At 42.1% G+C, this 18,895-nt stretch overlaps 1 protein-coding gene across 2 annotated transcripts in view; it reads left to right on the forward strand.

Annotated features, from left to right (window-relative positions):
* The first annotated feature begins 195 nt into the window (after positions 1 to 195).
* The window catches only part of LOC115150438 (lysine-specific demethylase 5B-B), a 30,861-nt gene continuing 12,161 nt past the window's right edge, over positions 196 to 18,895 (forward strand). Inside the window, exons 1-11 of one of the 2 annotated variants that reach the window (XM_029693724.1) lie at positions 196 to 512; positions 12,077 to 12,154; positions 13,890 to 14,012; positions 14,207 to 14,377; positions 16,368 to 16,493; positions 16,828 to 16,927; positions 17,124 to 17,224; positions 17,449 to 17,607; positions 17,882 to 18,001; positions 18,237 to 18,395; positions 18,704 to 18,885. In XM_029693724.1, the coding sequence (XP_029549584.1) occupies positions 360 to 512; positions 12,077 to 12,154; positions 13,890 to 14,012; positions 14,207 to 14,377; positions 16,368 to 16,493; positions 16,828 to 16,927; positions 17,124 to 17,224; positions 17,449 to 17,607; positions 17,882 to 18,001; positions 18,237 to 18,395; positions 18,704 to 18,885 (1,472 nt within the window). In that variant the 5' untranslated portion in view covers positions 196 to 359. Of the gene's footprint in view, positions 513 to 732; positions 838 to 12,076; positions 12,155 to 13,889; positions 14,013 to 14,206; positions 14,378 to 16,367; positions 16,494 to 16,827; positions 16,928 to 17,123; positions 17,225 to 17,448; positions 17,608 to 17,881; positions 18,002 to 18,236; positions 18,396 to 18,703; positions 18,886 to 18,895 lie in introns of those variants that run through there. The other variant, XM_029693725.1, reaches the window with a different exon arrangement.

Genomic DNA, 18,895 nt, shown 5'->3' on the forward strand with positions numbered 1-18,895 from the left:
GTAATCAATTTAGTTTTTTTCGTTGCTAGTGCATTGAAGTATTTTTTTTTTTTTTAGACAAACCCCGAAAAAATGTCATGCCATGAATTTACCTTCCATGTGTAGTTATTTATTCAAACAAATATTTTATGTTTTGTAGCTTGTGTGTGTGTGTGTAGGGTATCTACTTTCTGAAGCGGAAGCAGCCTAGGTGCTGTCCCCCGACCAGATAATGCGAGTGCGACTTCAATGAGTGTGTGGTGATGTTCTTAATTGACGGAGTTAAAGGGAGCAGTTCTTCAAAGGGGACAGCTTTCGTTGAACTTTAATTAAAATACTTTGACTCGTAACTCTCCACTATTTAGAACGAAGATGCAACGATGACCCAATCTCGGCCAAACGAGTTCATTGCTCCACCGGAGTGTCCTGTTTTTGAGCCCACTTGGGAGGAATTTGCCGACCCATTTGCGTATATCAACAAAATACGGCCTATTGCAGAGAAAACTGGCATCTGCAAGGTCCGACCGCCGAAGGTGAGTGTCTTTAATTAGGGTATGATTTCAAACTCCGGCTTAAAACATTTTCTTACTGTTGTTGATGACATTTGTGGTCGTTAAGTTATCTTTTTAGACATATTTTCAACATGGCGGATTGCGGCTTGAGTTGAATTGCCAGCTTCTATGCGAGCGTAGGTTGTGTGTGCCTCTGTGTAGGTGTGCAAGTACACGCACACGCCCAGTGATCTCTGTGCAGACAGACTCACGACAAAGTTACAAAGTATCGCTTATGTTCCATAGAACGTTCAACCCAAGTACAATGGATCTTTAGAGTCTTTTGGTCAAATTGATGGGTGACAAGGTTGGTTACCTTTTCTCTTCCCGGGAGTTGTTCATTGTAAAATGATACGGAAATAAGACATTTCACTAAGTCACTTTAATGCTTTCCAGCTTGTTATCAATTCCATTTTCGAATGTGAAATTGTAAAATATGTGTAATATATCTTATCATATTGCATTTTATATTCACTTGTATGAACATCACAATGTTTTTATGCTGGATTTCCGTGTGACAGCTACGTGCACAATGACGATCTCTTTATGGAGTGTGATTCGTTGTAAATGAAAACCGATTAGTTGGTGAGAACTGCATTGTCGATTAGTGCTGCAATTTTCATACATGGGTTTACTTGTTTCTTGAACATGGGGGAGGAAGGTTCCTGGTTCTGTATTGGTCTACACTACTTGTGACATTTTCAAGCTTTCAGCCCATTGCTTATTTGACCACATTAGGTAATGGTGAGCACTGAGCGCCCTCAAATCTCAAGGGTATTAGGGACAGCTTATTGTGCTGACTGAAATGTTGTTGCCTCTTGCCTACACAACCTCGATTATTTGATCACAACTGAGAGTGGGGCTGATTTGAGGCCTGTATGTTGTAGGCCTGCTGAGAAGACTCTTCTAGCTTGTTAATGTCCTCCATGTTGTCTTTGTGGTTGGGTGTGGACAGGATTGTGTACCAAGTGGATTTTCTTTGGAGTGTATAAACATTTATATTAAAGAATAATACAATTTTGGTAGGGATAATTTGTTATAAATCATCTGTGAAAATATGTACCACTTTCCAATGGTAACCAAATGGTTTTCTGGAAGGGCTGGCCTCTGAACATTGGTTATCAAAACAAATGCCTCAAAGTAGCCGAAGTATTAAAGAGTCAGTGATTTTTCCTGTTTGTTTTTTTGTATATACAATTCCACATTGAGGTTGGAATAATATTGTGAAAATGATAACCATTTGTGTAAGAGCTGTCTGAAAATACAGCCTAAAATTTCAGCCAATTTGGTGGGATGAAGTTTTGGCCTGCCTAGTGGTAAATTAGTTACATCCAATACAGCCATTTTTGTTTCGATATCAAATAATTTCTGGGTAACAATTTAAAATGGTCACAAATAAACATTGCTTCTTAGTAAAGAGCTGTATTTCAATCAAGAATATTGCTTGGACTGGACTGTCTTAGCTGTTATTGGCAGAGAGGTTTGCAACTCTTTATTGGTCTATTAACTAATTTACCACCTGGTGATGTCACCAGGCAGGTCAAAACACCATCCCACCAAAACAGGCTGAAATGTCAGGCGATCTTCTCAAACAGCTCTTACACTTAAAGGGCATTATCATTATTTTCACAGCTATTTTTGTTTCTTTTTGACCATTTTATTTGACAACAATCATGGTAAGCTACGTACTTGTTACCCCTAAATTATTTGATATTGAGAAAGTTTGCATTGGACCTTTTTTGAAGATGCACTATGCAGAAATCGCTCTGCCATTTCCTGGGTGGTAAAAGTCTAATAGTTTGCCTAATTTCAGTTTGAAACACAACAAGCATAGTATAAGGAATCATTGTACCATCTAAACCGCTGTGAAATATATTTTCCATAACCATAAATATTGTATTTTCAGATATTTTGAAGCTTGTACAAAACCGAAAGTAAAAGACTCAACTTAAGACCAGGAAGCACAGAAATACTGCACATAGAACAGATCTACTGCTTCTTAGACTTGCTTTCAATGAGAGACAGATCTATAACTCACTATTCTATGTGAATTTGGTTGGTCGCCCAAAAAGTTACATATACAGGGGTTGGTTGTTAAGCAACAAACGACGCATGCGCAACCATGGGGCATAACAGAAGAGGTTGGCTTAGATTGAAGACAAAATCTAGTTTACATGTTGTCAACAATGTATATTGAAAACAGATGCATTTGCACAATGACCACTTGTTGTCTCTCAAATACATCGTTACGGTTGTTGGTTAGCTAGTTAGCACATTTTTGCCATATTAGCATTGACATGGAATCAGTAAAGGCTTCAAAACAACAAGCTGAATTGAGACATTTATAATTCCTGACATGGCAATTTGTTGTTCTTGCTGGCAATCTGGCCATCCAGAATCACAACAGCAGGCTGACTTTCGCCCCAAGCGTGCACATCGTTTTCGTGACGTCAGCCAACCCATCTATTGCAGCTTTAACTTTTTCTGGGGCATACATGTATTACTGTTATTTTGGTTTGCAATAAAAATGTATCTCTACAAGAGTTGATAGTAATTTGTGTAACACTTAGTTTTACTACATAGGTATAAGAATAACTAATTGCACTTGGTAGGGCTATTAGCCTGATATTGTTGCGCACCATAGTAAACTGCATTCTAGACTAGTTGATTAGGCCTCATTGAGTGAGTTAAGAATTAATTACACAACAGGAATAAGGACTGTCCTTTATTCCACTGGTGTAATAATGAAATATGCTAATTTTCTAACAATTATTCAAATACTGCAACAATAATGTACACCTAAAATAACCTTAATGTGATCTGTTTGAGAAGCTACCAAGGCAACCTGTTTAAGCATATATTTATTTTTATAGCAGTACAGTGTTTAGTCCTTCCACCTTTTGTTTTGTATTATTTGATACATTTTGTTCCCCTTCTTCATTTAAACAGTTTTTCCTACCTTTCTGTAGAGTTGTGACTATGGCTTTGTTTCTTATCTGGTCTAGATGCCCTGCGCTGGGCACAAAGAAACTGAACCGCTTTCTCAATAACCACAATTTTATCTCTCTCTCGATTGGCTATCTTGCACAGCAATTGTGTAATCTGAAATGTTGTGTTCATACAACACTGGATTAACATCAAAATATGCACTCCAGATCACTCTGGAGCTTTGCCTACTGTAGGTAGTCTAATGATGGCTGAATTTGGCTAGCCGTTCAGAGGATGGAAGTTGTTTGTGCAGAATGGGAGTGGTTATGCAATGGGCCTGTCTGTTGTGGTAGCTCCACTACTCCACAAAGGGGCTGGTGGAAATACAGCCAGAGCTGTTGTTTCATAAGCCGTGCCCCCATCTGGGCCGTGCACTGCAGACGAGGAGTGCAAAGGGTAATCTATGGAGGCCAAATTTATGGTGGTCTTATCAACTCCCCGGCCACAGGGATCCATATTTTTTTTTTTTCCCCCAGCATTTTTTGATAACTGCACATTGACTGACTCGTCCACATTCCCAGCTGGATCACTTCAGTCTGAGGTGTCAGTTAGGTCTTCTTCTTTAGGTAGTTGGGTTTTAGGATGGACTCTTCCACTTTTGATCAAAAAGGGTTTTGTCCTATTTGTCACTTGGTATGAATTTGCAGAATTGTTGTGAAATGGGCTGCGAGATAGGCTGCACTAGCCTCTATTTAAAATGATACTTTTCTGTGTTCCTGAGTTATGCACATTCAAACAGGCATGCTGGCACTCTGAGATGCCATGCAAGGTCACAGAGACAGTGTAGTCTCCAAAGATAAGGAGGCTGTAGTGACCTTAATGTTCTATTTGCACCACAGTTTCTCCTGTTGATTCCAGTCAAACAGTCTCTCTCTTTCTACATTGTAGAATAAGAGTGAAGACATCAAAACTAGGAAATAACACACATGGAATCATGTAGTAACCAAAAAAGTGTTAAACAAATCATGAGTTTTTTCAAATAGCCACCCTTTGCATTGATGATAGCTTTGCACACTCTTGGCATTCTCTTAACCAGCTTCATCTGGAATGCTTTTCCATCAGTCTTGAAGGAGTTCCCACATATGCTGAGCACTTGTTGGCTGCTTTTCCTTCACTCTGCAGCCCAACTCATGCCAGATCATCTCAATTTGGTTGAGGTCGGATAATTGTGGAGGCCAGGTCATCTGATGCAGCACTCCATCACTCTCCTTCTTGGTCAAATAGCCCTTACACAGCCTGGAGGTGTGTTGGGTCATTGTCCTGTTGAAAAACAAATGATAGTCCCACTAAGCGCAAACCAGATGGGATGGTGTATCGCTGCAGAATGCTGTGGGAGCCATGCTGGTTAAGTGTTCCTTGAATTCGAAATAAATCCGACAGTGTCACCAGCAAAGCACCCCCACACCATAACACCACCTCCATGTTTTACAGTGGGAAATGCACGTGCCAATCATCCGTACACCCACACAAAGACACAGCGTTTGGAACCAAAAATTGCTCGTTTCTTGGCCCAAGCAAGTTTCTTCTTCTTATTGGTGTCCTTTAGTAGTGGTTTCTTTGCAGCAATTTGACCATGAAGGCCTGATTCATGCAGTCTCCTCTGAACAGTTGTCTGTTACTTGAGCACTGTGAAGCATTTATTTAGGCTGACATTTCTGAGGCTGGTAACTAATGAACTTATCCTCTGCAGCAGAGGTAACTCTGGGTTTTCCTTTCCTGTGGAGTTCCTTGTGAGAGCCAGTTTCATCATAGCACTTGATGGTTTTTGCGACTGTACAGTCGTGGCCAAAAGTTTTCAGAATGACGCAAATATTGTCTTTAGATATTTTTGTCAGATGTTACTATGGAATACTGAAGTATAATTACAAGCATTTCATAAGTGTCAAAGGCTTTTATTGACAATTACATGAAGTTGATGCAAAGAGTCAATATTTGCAGTGTTGACCCTTCATTTTCAAGACCTCTGCAATCCGCCCTGGCATGCTGTCAATTAACTTCTGGGCCACATCCTGACTGATGGCAGCCCATTCTTGCATAATCAATGCTTGGAGTTTGTCAGAAGTAGTGGGTTTTTGTTTGTCCACCCGCCTCTTGAGGATTGACCACAAGTTCTCAATGGGATTAAGGTCTGGGGAGTTTCCTGGCCATGGACCCAAAATATCGATGTTTTGTTCCCCGAGCCACTTAGTTATCACTTTTGCCTTATCGCAAGGTGCTCCATCATGCTGGAAAAGGCATTGTTTGTCACCAAACTGTTCCTGGATGGTTGGGAGAAGTTGCTCTCGGAGGATGTGTTGGTACCATTCTTTATTCATGGCTGAGAAGCAACCCCACACATGAATGGTCTCAGGATGCTTTACTGTTGGCATGACACAGGACTGATGGTAGCGCTCACCATGTCTTCTCCGGACAAGCTTTTTTACGGATGCCCCAAACAATCGGAAAGGGGATTCATCAGAGAAAATTACTTTACCCCAGTCCTCAGCAGTCCAATCCCTGTACCTTTTGCAGAATATCAGTCTGTCCCTGATGTTTTTCCTGGAGAGAAGTGGCTTCTTTGCGGCCCTTCTTGACACCAGGCCATCCTCCAAAAGTCTTCGTCTCACTGTGCGTGCAGATGCACTCACACCTGCCTGCTGCCATTCATGAGCAAGCTCTGTATTGGTGGTGCACCGATCCCACAGCTGAACCAACTTTAGGAGACGGTCCTGGCGCTTGCTGGACTTTCTTGGGCACCCTGAAGCCTTCTTCACAACAATTGAACCGCTCTCCTTGAAGTTTTTGATCCGATAAATGGTTGATTTAGGTGCAATCTTACTGGCAGCAATATCCTTGCCTGTGAATCCCTTTTTGTGCAAAGCAATGATGACGGCACGTGTTTCCTTGCAGGTAACCATGGTTGACAGAGGAAGAACAATGATTCCAAGCACCACCCTCCTTTTGAAGCTTCCAGTCTGTTATTCGAACTCAAACAGCATGACGGAGTGATCTCTTGCCTTGTCCTCGTCAACACTCACACCTGTGTTAATGAGAGAATCACTGACATGTCAGCTGGTCCTTTTGTGGCAGGGCTGAAATGCAGTGGAAATGTTTTTTTGGTATTCAGTTCATTTGCATGTCAGAGGGACTTTGCATTTAATTGCAATTCATCTGATCACTCTTCATAACATTCTAGAGTACATGCAAATTGCCATCATACAAACTGAGGCAGCAGACTTCGTGAAAATTAATATTTGTGTCATTCTCAACTTTTGGCCATGACTGTACTTGAAGAAACTTTCAAAGTTCTTAATTTTGCGCGTTGACTGATCTACATGTAATGATGGACTGTCATTTCGCTTAGCTTATTTTAGCTGTTCTTGCCATAATATGGACTTGGTCTTAGCCCTATTTGGTAAATCTTCTGTATACCACCCCTACCTTCTCACAACACAATCGATTGGCTCAAATGCATTAACCTGTCTGGGCTAGGGGGCAGTATTGAGAATTTTGGAAAAAAATGTTCCCATTTTTAACTGCCTCCTACACCAACTCAGAAGCTAGAATATGCATATTATTGTTCAGGTTTGGATAGAAAACACTGAATTTTCTAAAACTGTTTGAATGGTGTCTGTGAGTATAACAGAACTCCTATGGCAGGCAAAAACCTGACAAGGTTTCAAGCAGGAAGTACCCTGTCTGACAAGGAGTCGTGCGTCTTGCATCTTTTTATTGAAAAGTAAGGATCTTAGCTGTAACGTGACAATTCCCAGGGCTCCGATAGGCTCTCAGAGCCCGGGAAATAACTGAAGGTTTACGAGGGAGCCTCAGGCTGAAACACATTATCACCTTTTGTAAGTGGCTGCTCCGAGGACCTTTGAATGAGGCGCGTGCACGAGTCGCTTCTGAGGAGAAATTTTATTCGGCTGTTTAGGCTCAATGCATACTCCCGGTCGGAATATTATCACTTATCTACGAGTTAAATGGCATAAAAATTGGTTTTAAACAGCGGTTGACATGCTTCGAAGTACGGTAATGGAATATTTAGACATTTTTGACACGCCAATGCGCCATGCGCGGGACCGTGAAGAAGCATTCTGATAGTGTCTAGAACTCACGAACAAAACGTCGCTGTTTGGATATAACGATGGATTATTTGGGACCAAACCAACATTTGTTATTGAAGTAGAAGTCCTGGCAGTGTATTCTGACGAAGAACAAGCAAGGTAAGAACATTTTTCTTATAGGAAATGTGATTTTGGTGGAGGCTGACCTGGGTGGGTATCTAAATAGCTAGCCCTGTAATGCCGGGCTATGTACTTAGATTATTGCAAAATGTGCTTCATCCGAAAAGCTATTTTAAAATCGGACATATCGAGTGCATAGAGGAGTAATGTATCTATAATTCTTAAAATAATTGTTATGCTTTTTGTGAACGTTTATCGTGAGTAATTTAGCAAACTGTTAGTAAATTCCCCGGAAGTTTGCGGGGGTTATGCTTTTTCTGAACGTCACATGCTAATGCAAAAAGCTGTTTTTTGATATAAATATGAACTTGATTGAACAGACATGCATGTATTGTATAACACAATGTCCTAGGTGTGTCATCTGATGAAGATCATCAAAGGTTAGTGCTGCATTTAGCTGTGGTTTGGGTTTATGTGACATGATATGCTAGCTTGAAAAATGGGTGTCTGATTTTTTCTGGCTGGGCACTCTGCTGACATAATCTAATGTTTTGCTTTCGTTGTAAAGCCTTTTTGAAATCGGACAGTGGGGTTAGATTAACGAGATTCTTGTCTTTAAATAGCTGTAAAATAGTCATATGTTTGAGAAATTGAAGTAATAGTATTTCTAACGATTCAAAAATCGCGCCACTGGAATTTCAGTAGCTGTTACGTAGGTGGGACGAAATCGTCCCACATACCCCAGAGAGGTTAAGAAGGAAAGAAATTCCACATATTAACTTTTAAGAAGGCACACCTGTTAATTGAAATGCATTCCAGGTGACTACCTCATGAAACTGGTTGAGAGAATGCCTGGAGTGTGCAAAGCTGTCATCAAGGCAATAGTGGCTATTTGAAGATTCTCAAATATATAAAATGATTTGTTTAACCTCTCTAGGGGAGGTGGGACGAAATCGTCCCACACTATTCAACAGCCAGTGACAAATCAGAGCACCAAATTTAAAACCACAAAATGTCATAATTCAAAGTTCTCAAACAGGACTATTTTACACCATTATATAGATACACTTCTCCTGAATCGAACCACGTTGTCCGGTTTCCAAAAGGCTTTACAGCGAAAGCAAAACATTAGATTATGTTAGAGTACATAGACACAAAAAACCACACAGCCATTTCCAAGCAACTAGCATGCATCACAAATACCCAAAACACAGCTAACTGCAGCACTAACCTTTGATCTTCATCAGATGACACTCCTAGGACATTATGTTATACAATACATGCATGTTTTGTTCAATCAAGTTCATATTTTTATCAAAAAACAGCTTTTTACATTAGGATGTGATGTTCAGAACTAGCATGCCCACCGCAAACTTCCGGTGAATTTACTAAATTACTCACGATAAATGTTGACAAAATACATAACAATTGTTTTAAGAATTATAGATACAGAACTCCTTTATGCAATCGCTATGTCCGATTTTAAAATAGCTTTTCGGCGAAAGCACATTTTGCAATATTCTGAGTAGATATCACGGCTAGCTAATTTGACACCCACCAAGTTTGGGACAACCTAAACTCAGAATTACTATTAGAAAAATTGGATTACTTTTGCTGTCCTTCATCAGAATGCACTCCCAGGACTTCTACTTCAACAACAAATGTTGTTTTGGTTCCAAATAATCCATAGTTGTATCCAAATACTGCCGTTTTGTTCGTGCGTTCAGGTCACTAGCCAAAGGGTAACGCACGAGCGCATTTCGTGACAAAAAAATTCTAAATATTCCATTACTGTACTTAGAAGCATGTCAAACGCTGTTTAAAATCAATTTTTATGCTATTTTTCTCTTAAAATAGCGATAACATTCCAACCGGGTAACGTTGTATTCATTCAAAGGCTGAAAGAAAAAAATGGAGAAGTCTCATGATTGCGCATCTCAGTCTCACTGTCCCCAGGCTGACCACTTACAAACTCTGCTGCTGTACTTTGCCCAGAGACAGCAGACACCCCATTCCACTTTCTGGCGGCTTTAGAGAGCCAATGGAAGCCTTAGAAAATGTCACGTTACAGCACAGATGCTGTATTTTCGATAGAGATGCAACAGAAGGACAACAAATTGTCAGACAGGGCACTTCCTGCATGGAATCTTCTCAGGTTTTGGCCTGCCATATGAGTTCTGTTATACTCAGACACCATTCAAACTGTTTTAGAAACTTTAGAGTGTTTTCTATCCAAATCTACTAATTACTGTATATGCATATTCTAGTTTCTGGGCAGGAGTAGTAACCAGATTAAATCGGGTGCGTTTTTTTATCCGGCCGTGAAAATACTGCCCCCTATACCACAACAGGTTAACATTTTTTTTTTTTTTTTTTTTTAATATACACTGCTCAAAAAAATAAAGGGAACACTTAAACAACACATCCTAGATCTGAATGAAAGAAATAATCTTATTAAATACTTTTTTCTTTACATAGTTGAATGTGCTGACAACAAAATCACACAAAGAATCAATGGAAATCCAATTTCTCAACCCATGGAGGTCTGGATTTGGAGTCACACTCAAAATTAAAGTGGAAAACCACCTACAGGCTGATCCAACTTTGATGTAATGTCCTTAAAACAAGTCAAAATGAGGCTCAGTAGTGTGTGTGTGGCCTCCACGTGCCTGTATGACCTCCCTACAACGCCTGGGCATGCTCCTGATGAGGTGACGGATGGTCTCCTGAGGGATCTCCTCCCAGACCTGGACTAAAGCATCCGCCAACTCCTGGACAGTCTGTGGCGTTGGTGGATGGAGCGAGACATGATGTCACAGATGTGCTCAAATTGATTCAGGTCTGGGGAACGGGCGGGCCAGTCCATAGCATCAATACCTTCCTCTTGCAGGAACTGCTGACACACTCCAGCCACATGAGGTCTAGCATTGTCTTGCATTAGGAGGAACCCAGGGCCTACCGCACCAGCATATGGTCTCACAAGGGGTCTGAGGATCTCATCTCGGTACCTAATGGCAGTCAGGCTACCTCTGGCGAGCACATGGAGGGCTGTGCGGCCCCCCCAAAGAAATGCCACCCTACACCATGACTGACCCACCGCCAAACCGGTCATGCTGGAGGATGTTGCAGGCAGCAGAACGTTCTCCACGGCGTCTCCAGACTCTGTCACGTCTGTCACGTGCTCAGTGGGAACCTGCTTTCATCTGTGAAGAGCGCAGGGCGCCAGTGGCGAATTTGCCAATCTTGGTGTTCTCTGGCAAATGCCAAACGTCCTGCACGGTGTTGGGCTGTAAGCACAACCCCCACCTGTGGACGTCGGGCCCTCATACCACCCTCATGGAGTCTGTTTCTGACCGTTTGAGCAGACACATGCACATTTGTGGCCTGCTGGAGGTCATTTTGCAGGGCTCTGGCAGTGCTTCTCCTGCTCCTCCTTGCACAAAGGCGGAGGTAGCGGTCCTGCTGCTGGGTTGTTGCCCTCCTACGGCCTCCTCCACGTCTCCTGATGTACTGGCCTGTCTCCTGGTAGCGCCTCCATGCTCTGGACACTACGCTGACAGACACAGCAAACCTTCTTGCCACAGCTCGCATTGATGTGCCATCCTGGATGAGCTGCACTACCTGAGCCACTTGTGTGGGTTGTAGACTCCGTCTCATGCTACCACTAGAGTGAAAGCACCGCCAGCATTCAAAAGTGACCAAAACATCAGCCAGGAAGCTTAGGAATTGAGAAGTGGTCTGTGGTCCCTACCTGCAGAACCACTCCTTTATTGGGGGTGTCTTGCTAATTGCCTATAATTTCCACCTGTTGTCTATTCCATTTGCACAACAGCATGTAAAATTTATTTTTCAATCAGTGTTGCTTCCTAAGTGGACAGTTTGATTTCACAGAAGTGTGATTGACTTGGAGTTACATTGTGTTGTTTAAGTGTTCCCTTTATTTTTTTGAGCAGTGTATATATATTTTTTAATACATGGTTCTGTGTTATTTCATAGTTTTGATGTCTTCAATTTTTTTTCAGTATAGAAAAGTTAAAAATAAAGGGAAATCCTTGAATCAGTAGGTGTTCTAAGACTTTTGACCGGTAGTGTATCTTTTACTCAGGGTTGTTTGGCATTTAGCCAAGTGTTTATTAGGAAGAGTGTAACAGAGGAGACCTCATATGGATTTGGACTAAAGATGAACAGCCTACATTACTTTCTGTATGGAACATGGCCTGCCATGTCACAATGTTCCTAAACGGTGCAGTGTAGATGACTTACTTCAACATGTATTCAAATACAGCATAGACTGTGGCTCAACTGATAATGACTCTTCAAAATGGAGGATGAGCTATGAAAAATGTGAGTGACTCCTCAGTCAGTTTGACAAGATGGTGTTTACTCCTGCAGGAATGGCAGCCACCGTTTGCGTGTGATGTGGACAGACTGCACTTCACTCCCCGGATCCAGAGGCTTAATGAATTGGAGGTATGTTAATTTTACTACTTAACTGGTTTATCCATACAGTGCTGCTTTTTAATAATAGTATATCTAGTTACCTTTATTATGAGAGACTGGATATGTACGTAAGCAAGTTATTTTGAATATGTGGATTACTTTTTTACAATGATGTTCCACAAAGTTATTTTAGGGGTTTTGGCCTTGTACGTCTTCTCAATCCACATTATTATCCTACTTTAAGTGCTAAAGAAATAAAAGAAAATGGACAAATAAACACATTAGTCAGATTAAGCCTAAATAATTAGCTAAGGTGACTCGGAAGGCTATATTGATACATTTGTCAGTCGAACAGTGGCTTCAACAGGCTTATAACACCCAGCAGCAGGGTGTCGATTGAAGCCAGAGTGCTCCCTGGCCTCTGAAGTATGTCTTGTAGAGAAAGTTGATGCTGTCAAGTCAAAGGTCATTGGTACCTAGACCTCCTTTAACCCCTCCTTTTGATACAATGAGCTAGTTTATATGTCAATGTCCTGTAAGGTTGGGCGGTATCCATATTTCCATAACTTCATACAATGCCTGTGCTATACTGGTGCTGCATGCTATTACCAGGGCTGCACATAAGGGCCGCTATTGTTTTGTTTGTTGGTAAACCCCGCCCCCAAAAATGCTAACCTCCTAAGGAAATCCCATACTGAATTCTAACGCGCGCATGCAAACATAAATTGCAAGGACAGACAGCCCAGCTCATAAAGTTAAGTATATCAAAAGGCTACTCAGTTTAAGCAGACACAAAATAAATATTATTCAGCAGTGATCTTAATCCAGGATGGGATTGTCTCTGCTTTTACCAAGATTCAAGAAGCTTGTGAACATTAGTAGTGAATTTCATGCCAGTGTATCTTCATCACCTCACTTAAGTTGCTCTGCAGGAGGGACTCACCTCATGCCTTATACACTGATTTTATAAGGCCATTTTGGGTAAAATGCCATTTTCTCTTTTTTTAAATCAGGTCGGTAAATAAATAAGTTACGGTCCCATTCTCATTTGCTTCAGTACCAAAAATTAGAACAGGTCATGGTAGAATTAGTTTTAGTTACTCAGCTCCGTGATCCTGGAATTTTTAAATTTGATGATCTAGTTTCTTTGGAGTTTCAACACTTGATCGATGTATTTATCATAGAGTGTAATTGTCTTTAGCTGTTTTTTAGTCAAGACTTTTGGGTTTTTTAACGTATTATGTAATTGTACTGTATGTGTTTATAGTTTTGTTTAATGCTGCGTTAGTTTGAAATTGTTTTGTCTGAAATGTTGTTCCCCCTGCTGCTATTGGACCAGGTCTCTCTTGGAAAAGAGATGTTATCTCAATGAGAGAAACCTGTATAAATAAAGGTTAAATAAAAAAATCTAAGGTGGCTTAATCAGCTGTTTTGGGGGAACTACTAGTAAATGTAATAATGAAAAGTAACATGTGAAATGAACAGCACAATCTGCTTTATCTATTAACCTAGTACACAACTTGACTACAGGTATTTATTTAAAAAGTACAAATATCGAAATCTATTAAACTAACATCCGTATCAATGGTATATAAAATCATACTGTGGGTATTAAAAAATACCCCGCTATATCGCATAATCTTAATGTCCTGTCATCTGCACTTAAGTAGCACAGCATGGGATGAATTATTGTAGAAACCATGGCTTTTTGTTTTTTTCGTTTATGTTGGTGATGTGTACCATGTCTTGTGTTGATGTTGAGTAGGCTCAAACCAGAGTCAAGCTCAACTTCCTGGATCAAATCGCAAAGTTCTGGGAGCTACAAGGGTGCACCCTGAAAATCCCTCATGTGGAAAGAAAGAATCTGGACCTGTACCAACTCAACAAGGTATGTAGCTACAACTGCTGGCACACCCTGGATGCAGGAAACTGGCCAGCTTTTCTTGGATATAATCCAGGGGGCGTTTATGTGTTGTGCACTTATATACTCATGGGAGCTCTATATGCTTCTTATTGTGCTATGTTTACACATTTTTATACACTCACAGTAAAGGTCATTGATTAGCATCCTTTCTTTCCCAGTTGGTGAACGATGATGGGGGTTTTGACGCGGTTTGCAGGGATAGACGCTGGTCTAAGATAGCCCTAAAGATGGGCTTTGCTCCAGGCAAGGCCATAGGCTCTCATCTGCGCTCTCACTATGAGAGGATCCTCTACCCCTACAACCTGTTCCAGACTGGAGCCAACCTTCTGGTGAGTCAGATGGGTCGCTCTCGCTCAGCAGATGGCGCTCTGCTCTGGGCTGTTTACTAATGTGCTCTTATTTCGAGTTGAGGACTAACATGCTGAACACACCGGTCACGTGCGCGAGCATTGCAAAATAAATGTACACATGTTATTCAATCATTGCACCCACACTGCTCGCACGTGGCAACGAGCGTCTGTGTTGCCAGGCGCAAAAATAGAAGATGATTCAATTTGTGACGCAGAACACGCTGCAGGTCCTGCCTCTCCCATCTTCTCATTGGTTTTTAGGAACATATCCACGTGGGTGATTGAAAGATGAACTGAGGTCGGTTGTGGTAATGCACCTTATTATGAAAGTTAGTTGCCAATCACCATATAAAGTCCAAAGAAGAAAAAGAAGCCTGGAAGGAGGAGAGATGTCTAGAAACGATTCGGCTGACCGTTTTATGTGTCATAAATGTTTAATGCTTTTCGACCTGTCCCCAAATGAATATAATTGGTTCAGAGTTTGTTTTGATATTTCAACCTGCGTGTCGTGATGGCGTTTTGGTGTGGGGGGACAAAGTCAATTTGCGCACAATGGCGCATGCGGACGTCCGGTTTGGGCATGGTGTAGGAGGTTGTGCTGCGTCAAATGTGTAGACATTGTCCATAGCGAAATGGCATATATATATATTAGTTTTAGCTGTTGAGAGAATTTATTTTCCATTAATTATCTGCTCCAAAATGGAAGCAGGGTCAACTTTATAAATGGGTCAACTGTACAAATATTTGGCAGTTATTATTTCCTGCATTAAAAGTGTAGAAGTGACTCGTCACTCCCTGCTGTCTCTGTATGTAGAGCATCACCCTAAATTAAGCTAATACCAGCCAATCTCATTAACTGTCCTACTGCAGAGAAGGCACGTCAGAAGTGAACTGGCACTCATGTGGCCTCTTTTCCACACTACTCTGTAAGTTTGATATTTGGCCAGCGATTATGTCAAATTATGTATTCAGTAGGTCTTAACTGCAGTAGATCTGCTTTGTTCCTTGGTATAACGAGGAGTTGAAGGAGCCTGGGTTTTGCACACAAAATGAGTTGTATGCCAGATGAAGCCTGGGACTTTTAAAAAGCATGACTTGAATCCTGGCAACAAACCAACCATTTTTTTAGCGAGCTCTCCTCCCCATTGGGTTATTTTTGTAGAACTTAGTACTGTTTTCCTCTTTCCGTGTTTATTTTATTGAAGGCCTCAGTTGTCTCTTGCAGCTTCTCTGATTGTACCTTGGGGCCCTGGTTGGGCTTTGTGGTTAGCAGCAGCTCATCCTCTCTCTGCAGTGCTGCATGCCTCTCTCTCAGCCTGCTGGCGTTGACCTCCCCTGATCCCCTCCCTCTCCTCCCCTTTCACCCTCCCTCCTCCCTCTCACCCCACCCTCCCTGTGTAGAGGCCTAGCTGTCTCTGGCCTGGCTGCTGCCCTCACTCTGTCCTCCTGATACAGCAGAGACAGCAGAGCGTCAGTGTTCCCAACCCCCACCTCACCTCAGTGTTGCTGCCTGTCTTCCTCTTTGTCATGTGAGTGGTGTCAACAGAAAGACCAGAGACCATGTGTTGATCTGGCAAGACAAAAACAAGTATCAACAGTTGAAGTTTGAATTAGAAGGTTGAATTTATTATCAAGCCATGGTATTCAACAACTCAATTACAATTATTTTGTTCAAAGGCAACAATGAATGATTGGAAATCAAACCCCCAAAGGAACTGTTAGACAACTAGGCACCTAAACAACCACATGGCCCTGCCTCTGTTTATAGATGCCTAGTTTGTGCTTGGCAAATGGAATTTGTCACAGCATAAAAGTAGTAGGATTGACAAGGAGCAAGCAAAGCACTTTCTTTTGTCATTCAACAGAATGATTGTCATTTGCCTCATTATTTTCAAACAACATGTTTGATACATCTGAGAATGTGTTAAAGTTCTACATACCCACTCACTCCCCCATGTCTCCCCTACAGAAGCCTACCCTGACCAATGACACCAAGGATACGGACTACATCCCCCATGACCTGCCCCAGCGCCAGTCTGTCCAGCCCCTGGAGACTTGCAGCATCGCTCGCAGAGCCAAGCGCATGAGAGCTGAGGTGAACCTCTTCCAAGGTCCCCTTAAGTAAACGTTCTACCTCCGTCAGTGGCTCTGGTTTCCCATAAGTCACAATTCTAACCCACGATAGTTCCCGGGAACCTAATAAAACAGCTTTATCCGAGTCAATGTGTGACAAGTCCAGTGGCACAATTTACCAATGCAGACAAGCGGCGCTTCGCAGCTTTGTGTGTGTTTCTGGATATCGACAAAAAGAGCCTGTGTGTGTGTGTGTGTGCAGTGGTGACCTCTAGAAAAATATGTTGCTTTTCCTTCATTTCCTGTCATAGTCCACATGGCATGAACCCCTCCCTTTTCTCCCCTCTCGTTGGCAGGGAGGCTGTATGAAGACTGAGACAGCGGAGGACTGTGAGAACCGGCCCAACCTGAGGCGGAGGATGGGCTCCTATGTGGCCAAGCCAGAGCCACAGCTCGGTAAACACTGTCCTTTGGCAAAGTCTAGTGCAATGTGAAATAATGTCATATTTTTCATGAACAAATTAAAATATTTCTCTGGTTTAATTTAAGTTTAGATAATTATTAGATTTTAAATCTACATAAGAACAGGGTTGTGTTGATATGAATACATACTGTATGCCCTGGCCTGCATTAACCATGTGATGTCTTTCAGTGCTAGTGAAACCTGTTGAGGTGAAACTGGAACCCACTGAGCACGAGGATCCAATAACAAGTGACAAAGAAAGCGTGTTTAGTAAGAAAAACGACCCCGCAGTGAGTAAAGTATGTTTATATGCTAAGCTAATCAAGGCTAATTGTCTCTTCATTATGACTATGATAATAATCTTAATGGATAGCATTTATTCAGGTCTCTCACAAAAGTACAAATGATTGAGTTCTTTATTTTAATGGTTAACTAATCCCATCCACCCACCTGGGTGGCATTTTTGCTGATTAGTGGATAAGAAGCCTCATTGTCTTTTCTGTGTCTGTCTCAGGTGGATCAGTACATGTGTCTGGTGTGTGGCAGCGGGAGCGAAGAAGACCGCCTGCTGCTGTGTGATGGCTGTGATGACAGCTACCACACCTTCTGTCTGATCCCGCCCCTCCATGATGTCCCCAAAGGAGACTGGAGATGCCCCAAGTGCCTGGCTCAGGTGACAGACATGCTCCCGCTCTCCCCCAGCCCCAATTACCGTACTACACTGTCACTCTGTAAACTCCACACACCCCGTCCACTGGGGAAGCTGATTACAGAAGCAGCAGTAGACTCGTATTAAAGCTAAACAAAAGCATACTAAACATCTGTTTTGTAGTTATCTTATATACCGGAGCTTCTCAGTAGAATCCTACTCCTGTTGGTGTTCGGCAAGTATAACTTCATGTTGATATTTGCTACATTAGTGCTTCTCATCCTTGTCTTCCCTACAGGAGTGTGGCAAACCCCAGGTAGCCTTTGGCTTCGAGCAGGCTGGCAGGGACTACTCCCTACGCACTTTTGGGGACATGGCTGACTCCTTCAAGTCAGACTATTTCAACATGCCGGTTCATGTGAGTTTGACAGCAGATGTACTGTCCTCATCAGTGTTATGTTCAGCATGGACAAAACAGAAAAATATTCCTATTAGACAAGTTTTAAGATGGAACCTCAGTTTCAAAGTATTTTCCCAGTGTCATTTTGCCTACTTAACCCCCACCTGATATAAGCTGTATTATACGTAACTCATCTAAACTCAGCCTGTAGTTGATTTGATTTGAGGTAATGGTTTTTCTCTCTGTTTGTCAGATGGTTCCCACAGAGCTGGTGGAGAAGGAGTTCTGGCGACTGGTCAGCACCATTGAGGAGGACGTCACTGTGGAGTACGGAGCAGACATCGCCTCCAAGGAGTTTGGGAGCGGCTTCCCCATCAGGGGTGGACGATTCCAAGTCTCCCCTGAGGATGAGGTACACAAAGGCTCTCCTCTTACAAGTTAACATATGCTAGGTATTGGGATGATTCTGAAGTTGACTGTACCACAACATCATGGCAACAGTACACAATTTCAGACCAAGAGAACTGTCGTGGAAAAAAACTCTCGCAAATAGTTCTATAGCTCACAACCCCAATACATCTATGGTCTTAGAGACTGTGGTAGCACTTGTGGCTTATATTTAAGGTGATATTGGAGTTCTACAGGGGATTAAGCCCTAGCCAATATCACCCGCAGTTGAGTCGAGCCTTAACTTGTACTTAACTTGTCTCTGACCCATAGGATTACCTGAGCAGTGGCTGGAACCTGAACAACATGCCCGTGATAGACTCCTCGGTGCTGACTCATGTTACGGCTGACATCTGTGGGATGAAGTTACCCTGGCTGTATGTGGGCATGTGCTTCTCCTCCTTCTGCTGGCACATTGAGGACCACTGGAGCTACTCCATCAACTACCTGCACTGGTACATAAAG

The sequence above is a fragment of the Salmo trutta genome, chromosome 16 (genome assembly GCF_901001165.1).
Source record: "Salmo trutta chromosome 16, fSalTru1.1, whole genome shotgun sequence".
NCBI lineage: Eukaryota > Metazoa > Chordata > Actinopteri > Salmoniformes > Salmonidae > Salmo > Salmo trutta.